The 7,306-nt window shown below is 47.5% G+C and overlaps 1 protein-coding gene across 1 annotated transcript; it reads left to right on the plus strand.

Annotated features, from left to right (window-relative positions):
- Nucleotides 1-1,678: 1,678 nt before the first annotated feature.
- On the plus strand, nt 1,679-6,903 carry PRADC1 (protease associated domain containing 1). Its single transcript, XM_063310300.1, has 5 exons — nt 1,679-1,759; nt 4,203-4,303; nt 4,996-5,105; nt 5,702-5,869; nt 6,660-6,903. Exons 1-5 carry the CDS (start codon nt 1,696-1,698, stop codon nt 6,778-6,780), a joined length of 564 nt encoding a protein of 187 aa, XP_063166370.1. The 5' UTR covers nt 1,679-1,695; the 3' UTR covers nt 6,781-6,903.
- The last annotated feature ends 403 nt before the right edge of the window (nt 6,904-7,306 follow it).

Raw genomic sequence — 7,306 nt, forward strand, 5'->3', positions numbered from 1 at the left:
GTGGCACTTGGGGGTTTAGATTAAAACTTTTTTTTTCCTTTCCATGCTAGGGAGGCATTTTTTGCAGTGAGAATGTAGAAATCTAACTAGTATTCAAAATAACGGGAATTTTGGCCGGGGTGGTAGCTGAGTTTGCCCGGCTGTCAGCAAAAGGGTTCCTTGGTATTAATCCATTACTCTCTAGAGCAGTGTTTCTCACCCTTGGCAACTTTAAGATGGGTGGACTTCAACTCCCAGAATTCCCCAGCCAGCATGAGTGAAGTCCACCCATCTTAAAGTTGCCAAGGGTGAGAAACACTGGTTTAGAGCAGTGTTTCTTCCCTCTCAGGACCCCTTCCCACTTTTAAAAATTATGGAGGACCCCGAAAGAGTTTTTCTTCGTGTGGGTTATATTTATCAATATTTGTTGTTGTTTATTTGTTTAGTCGCTTCCGACTCTTCGTGGCTTCATGGACCAGCCCACGCCAGAGCTTCCTGTCGGTCATCACCACCCCCAGCTCCCTCAGGGACGAGTCCGTCCCCTCGAGAATGTCATCCGTCCATCTTGCCCTTGGTCGGCCCCTCTTCCTCTTGCCCTCCACTCTCCCTAGCATCAGCATCTTCTCCAGGGTGTCCTGTCTTCTCATTATGTAGCCAAAGTATTTCAGTTTTGCCTTTAATATCATTCCCTCAAGTGAGCAGTCTGGCTTTATTTCCTGGAGGATGGACTGGTTGGATCTTCTGGCAGTCCAAGGCGCTCTCAGAATTTTCCTCCAACACCACAGTTCAAAAGCATCGATCTTCCTTCGCTCAGCTTTCCTTATGGTCCAGCTCTCGCAGCCATATGTTACTACGGGGAACACCATTGCTTTAACTATGCGGGCCTTTGTTGTCAGTGTGATGTCTCTGCTCTTAACTATTTTATTGAGATTTGTCATTGCTCTTCTCCCAAGGATTAAGCGTCTTCTGATTTCCTGACTGCAGTCAGCATCTGCAGTAATCTTCGCACCTAGGAATACAAAGTCTTTCACTGCTTCTACATTTTCTCCCTCTACTGTATTTGCCAGTTATCAATCAAGCTGGTTGCCATAATCTTGGTTTTTTTGCGGTTTAGCTGCAAGCCAGCTTTTGCACTTTCTTCTTTCACCATCATAAGTCTCCATATCGATATTTACCGTATTAAAAATTAAAATTGACCCGTTCATGGAATATTTATTTATCGAATCGTGCAAAAATAGCACTATTAAACCCACTAGATATGAACATAAATACTTTTCACGAAAAAAAACCCTATTTTTTTAACAACTGGATTGAGAAAAGTGACCTGGCTTTATATTTTTGCAACTATCTTCCAGTCCTTTTGATTTTGCGGATTCTCGGGGGACCCCCCTGTGGTCCTCGGACCTCGCTTTAAGGAAGACTGGTTTAGCGCAGAAACGAAACCACCCCGCCCCCCCGCCACCAAATTGGCGCCCCGGTCTATTAGAAGCCAGCCGGTAAACCGCAAAGACGAAGGAGCAGATGGCTCATTGAAGCGCCCCCACTGGCTCCGCCCAGAGCTTTGGCTCATCCAATCGGAGGAAGGCGTGGGCGGGGCCCTGCTGCCAGCGGCTGACAGCTGGGAACGCCAGTGCCCGGGCACCGCCGGAGGGAGCGCGCGCTTGCTGGCTGGCTGGCTGGCAGGCAGGCAGGAAGGCGGCGGCGGCGGCCCCAGCGATGTTCTCCGCCTGGCCCGGATGGCTCGGCCTGCTTCTGCTCTGCTTCTGCCCGGCTGCTCACGGTGAGGAGCCGGAGAGGTTTCCTGCAGGTTGCCACGTCGCGAGGCACCCCGCACCGGGCTGGCTGGCTGGCTGGCTGGCTTGCAATGGCCCTCTGGCTGGCTGTCTTGCCGGAGGCGTTTCCTGCAAGTAGAGCTGAGCTGAGCTGAGCTGAGCTGGCGGGGGTGCAGCGTGCCTCGCTCGTTTGCACACGCAGCGGTCGGGGAGGGGGGCTACGACAGGAGTGCACGTTTGGGGTGCGTGCATGCGCATCTATTCCATAATCATAGTGTGTGCATGTATGTATGTGTGGGGACATCTGTGTACCAGTATATGCGTGTGTACAGTATATATGAATATATGCATGCATGCATGTGCATGTATACACATCCATGCATACACATGTACATGTATGTGTGCATATATGCATGTATGGGTATGCATGTATGTGGGGACATCTGTGCGCAGTATATGTACGCATGCATACACCAGAAGTCAAAAACTGACTCGAAGGCACAGACAAATGCCTATAGACTGTGTGTACTTGTTTGTGTGCCTTCGAGTCAGTGTTGACTCTGGACTGCCTGAAGGAGTCCCTGCAGTTTTCTTGGCAAGGTCTCAGAACTGGTTTGCCCTGGGCTGAGAGAGAGGGGCTGGCCCAGGGTCCCCCAGCAGGCTTCGTGCCCAAGTCAGGACTGGAACTCCCGGTCTCCCGGTTTCTGGCCTGGTGCCTGAAGCACCACACCAAACTGGCCCCCATATGTACTTGAGTGTCCCTCCATCCATTTAGATGCCTCTGTGTATATATATACACACACTTTGTAGGTATATCTGCAGATATATATGTATAAATGGATTACATCTGTATGTGTATCTTTGTGTATATTTATATATGTGTGCGCATCTATGTATATGTAAGTATACCATGGGTGTACATACTTCATGTTCCTGTGTGTTATGTCTGTGTGTATAAATATATAAGGTTATGTGTGTGCACATGCATACACCCCCCCAAACAGGGATTCGAGCAATTCACACGAGGCACACGGTGCACTCTGCGTGGCACATGGAGGCTCATAGCCTTGGCGTCTATTCAGAACTCTTGGCTCTTAGCACCTGCAGTTTGCAATGTGACGGCATCCTCTTGCCTCGGAAAGTACCCGCGCACCTGTTTCTTTTTCCTTTTCTTCCCTCCCTCGTCGCACGTCAACTCACAAAGCCAGGAGAGATGCTGAATATGCAGAATGATAGAGGATGGGGTATTACTTTCAATGATGCCACTATATTTCGTGAACAGCTTGATAACATTGTGTAGAGCAGGGTTTCTCAACCTGGGGAATTCCGGGAGTTGAAGTCCACCCATCTTCAAGTTGCCAAGGTTGAGAAACCCTGGTGTAGAAATTCTGCATGGCAAAACGGTGCCTTTATTCCCTTGTTATAGCTTAGATGGAAACAGACATATTAACAGAGAAGAGCTTTAAAAATGGATATTGGCTGTGATGGCTGAATGAAGACTCCATGTTCACAGACAGCATATTCTCAGAAAATCTGTTCTGGGAAGTGACAGGATTAAGGGGTTGTTCAAGCCAGGCTTCTGAGCTTTTGTGAAGAGTGAGATTTGACCTAATTTCACACAGCTCATGTTCTTATACGTAGAAATTCACATTGTCTTAAGCTATCTTTTGTGGGACCCCCAACCTCTGAATAATAGAAAGGTGTTCTGCAACACCCTTCCAGTTTCCCAGGTTTGGTACGCATGAAATTTATCCAACCAGCCTACCAGTATTGTATTGATTTATTTTATAGTGCTTAAAACTCAACCCAATCTTGAGGGATACTGGGTGACAAACAGCAGTAAAATAAAGTGAATATATATCACCACGAAACCCAAAATTAAATGGTATACTTCAACAATTCTGTGTCTTGGTTTGGAGGGAGGGAATCGTCGCTAGAAGATTTTTGATTGAAGTCTGCAAACATTATGAATTTTGAAAGTCCTCCTATCTTCTCCTTCAACCCATCTTTGTGAATCTCCAAACTTGCTAGAACCAAAAACTCAGCCTTGGAAATTAGACTTTAAAAACCCCTCTGCAGAGAAGAATAAAACATGTCATAATGCTGTAGGCTGCTGTGTTCCAATAAAATAAATACTGTACATATTGTATGAAATGTAAGAGGAAATGAAGACCGTTATAGGAAAGTTATTTTTGATAGTGACAGGTGTTTTTCAATCTTAGCAACTTTAAGATGTGTGGAGTTCCTGGCTGGGGAATTCTGGAATTTGAAGTTCACACATCTTAAAGTTGCCAAGGTTGAGAAACACTGTCCTATACATTCAATCAACCACTTGCTACTTGGGCATGACTTCTCTGCTTGAACTTGCTTCTTCAAATGTCAAAACGACTTTGTTTTGTTTCCCTGGCTTATTAAAAAGTTGATGTTCTCTTTCCTTCTGCTGGCTGCTAGGATTGCGCATCCAGGAATACCTTTATTTCCATGTTCTGAGTCCTGGAGATATCCGCTACATCTTCACCGCTACACCAGCCAAGGATTTTGGGGGAGTGTTCGTAAGTCGGCTTACCTTCAGAGTCTTTTTTAAGTTGATCTTTTTCGGCCTGCAATGCTCAGCTTTCCTTTCCTTCGCAAGGCAGTCTTTTGAAGGGCGGGAAGGCAGGCTTAGAAGAAGGTAATTAGAACGTTGTTGTGAGGGATGCAACCCAGCTTGGAGGAAGGGTGTTTCTGAAGGTGTTCAGATGTTCCTCAACTACAGATCCCAGGATCTCTCAGTCTTGGCCCGGGTATCTGGGAAGACTAGGTGGTGGTTGAGCAACAACTGGAGGACCCTTGGTAGTAGGCCAACCTTTCCCAACTCCCATCTCCTCCCGCACATCTGTTGGGTGAAGATGATGGGGGTAAGGAGTACAGCACATCTGACTTCGTTCCTGTCGTTCTCTCTTGGCCCAACCTTCCTAACAGGGCTGTTTGGAGGAAAAAAAATCAGAGAAAGGTATGTGTGCTGCCTCGAGCTCTGGATGAAAAAACAAGATACGAATCTAAGCAATAAATCGAACCCCATATAGAGCTGTTTATCCCCAGGAGCTTAGTAATGCCACGTGGCCCATCAATGGAAGCCAGAAGGCGCTGTGCATCGGATTGGGAAGGCCATCAGGGCAAAGCTTGTCACTCCCAGGCACAGGACGGTGGCTCATGCCCTGCAGTTTTACATCCCCCTTTTTCTGTATCTCTTCCACCTGCCCAGAACATGAGATATGAGCAGATCTACCTTGTTCCGTCTGATCCGCCAGATGCCTGCAGTGCGTTGAACAACGGGGCCTTTATCGAAGGCCAGATTGCTTTGGTGGAACGCGGGTGAGTTTTCTCCCACGCCCTTCTTTTGCACATCAGAGGAGATCAATGAGTTGGTTTTCAAAAGGGGAGAGGGGCACAGGCTCAGGGTTCAAGTCTCTGCTCCGCTAGCAAGCTGCCTGGAGGATCCAGGACGGTTCTTATTCCAGGTGGGAGCCTCTCCCTGGCCTTTCAGTGACCCTCTTAACAAGGGGGTCTTAACAAGAGGCTACCATGGACTACCTCTCCTTCTACAAGGTCCACAATGAGAAGCACTTCTTTGTGGGAGTTCAACTCCCAGAATTCCCCAGCCAGCCATGTTGGCTGGGGAATTCTGGGAGCTGAAGTCCACACATCTTAAAGTTGCCTAGGTTGAGAAACACTGGTGTACATCCTTAGGGCTATTTTCCTTTTATTGGTATTACTGAATTAGTTACTCAAGTTATGGATTGCTTGGGGTGCATCTGTTACTGCAATTACTGTACTTAGTCACAATACCATGGACATTGCACTGCATTGTTGGTTTTTTGGCAGAGGTACCCTAAACTGCTTGGAGTCTTTCTGATTGCCCTGGGTAGAAATCTGATCGATAAACACAGACATTTTGTGCTTTTTCACAGGGGCTGCTCCTTTTTATCCAAGACCCGCACGGTCCAGGAACACGGGGGCCAGGCGGTGATCATTGCAGACAATAGTTACGAGAATGACAGCACCTACGTGGAGATGATTCAGGATAGCACCCAACGGACGGCCGACATCCCTGCCCTTTTCCTTCTGGGAAGAGACGGGTGAGCAGTTGAGGGCTGCAGCGGGGTGTTTCCCCGTTTTCCTTAGGTCCTTGACCATAAACCCATTTGCAGTGGTCGTTCTCAGTTGGCTGGCCCCTTTGGGGGGGGAGTGTTTTAAATGGAGTAGAAACAAGTAATTGCCCCCCAAAATGAATGCACCAGGATCTACTTCCGATTACCCATGCGTCCACCTGACCTGACATTTGAGGTCTGCCTTCACTGTTAGCATTTATTTTCTCAAGATGTTGCTATTATATTCCCATGCTGGTTGGGAATGATGTGAGTGGACGTCAGCCACGTCAGAGAGCTGACAGATTAGGAAAAGTTGCAACAACCTGGACGCGATGTTCACTTTCCCCCTTGGCTAGACTATAAATTGATTAGATCTGTATTATGTTACAGAACATTAAGCTCCCACTTTGAGTTAACTGACAATAATTTTTTTTTTATTGTAAACTGCCCAGAGTCTCCCATTGGGGGAGATGTGCGGTGACATAAATTTAATTAAATAAATAAATAAATAAATAACCGGTGACATCTGCGCAAAGTTTAAGTGGCATGCATCAATAGCTGTTTGTTCACTGTTTCTACTGAAAAGCACTCCTTACTCAAGTGAAAACATGCAAATGAAGTATGTGAAAAGATTAAAATGTCCCCCTTTTTGGAAATGGCCCCTTCCAGGATTCAATTATTCTGTGATGGCTTCCCACAGTGAGAAAACTGCAGGCTTCTATTCCTGTTTGGAACTACTACTTCCGAAAAATCCCATGCTGCAATTTTTTTCCCGCAGATACATGATCCGTCGGTCTTTGGAGCAGCACGGGCTCCCTTGGGCTGTGATCTCCATCCCGGTCAACGTCACCAGCATTCCAACTTTCGAACTCCTGCAGCCTCCATGGATTGTTTGGTAGCAGAAAGAGGAAGAATCAGGAGGAAGCAGAGGAGCCCCAAGATGGCCAGATGTGGGCCGGAGGGACGTAGATCACATCCACGGGTTGACATTTAGCGCTGTCTTGCAGCTGCTGGTCTGCCTCGAGGGCCCACAGGGTTATTCTGAGAAGCCTTTTGGTACTGATGGGGAACTTCCGCACCGGGTCACCTTGATGGGCTTTTTGTTCAGGCCTGGCTGGGATGGCATCTGTTGGAACTGGACTGGCCGAACCAGCAGCTCTCGAGATGCAAACAGGACGCCTGGACAGCTGTTCCGGGCAGGTGGTGGTTGTTGGTGGTTAGCCCAGCTTTTCTCAAATCCGAGAGAATCACAGGGCCAAGTGTTTGAGAAGGGAAATTTAGCTCTGGCCCTTTGCATGCCCCCACCCCCCAAGTTTGGCTCCAAAACAAAAAGGGGCATTTAAGGCGCCCCTAGTTTTAAATTCAGATGCCAAGCTGGCCAATCCAGTATTGACCTGATGGACATTCCTCTGGGGTTTGTTAAAT

This window comes from Candoia aspera, chromosome 8 (assembly GCF_035149785.1).
Source record: "Candoia aspera isolate rCanAsp1 chromosome 8, rCanAsp1.hap2, whole genome shotgun sequence".
Lineage (NCBI taxonomy): Eukaryota > Metazoa > Chordata > Lepidosauria > Squamata > Boidae > Candoia > Candoia aspera.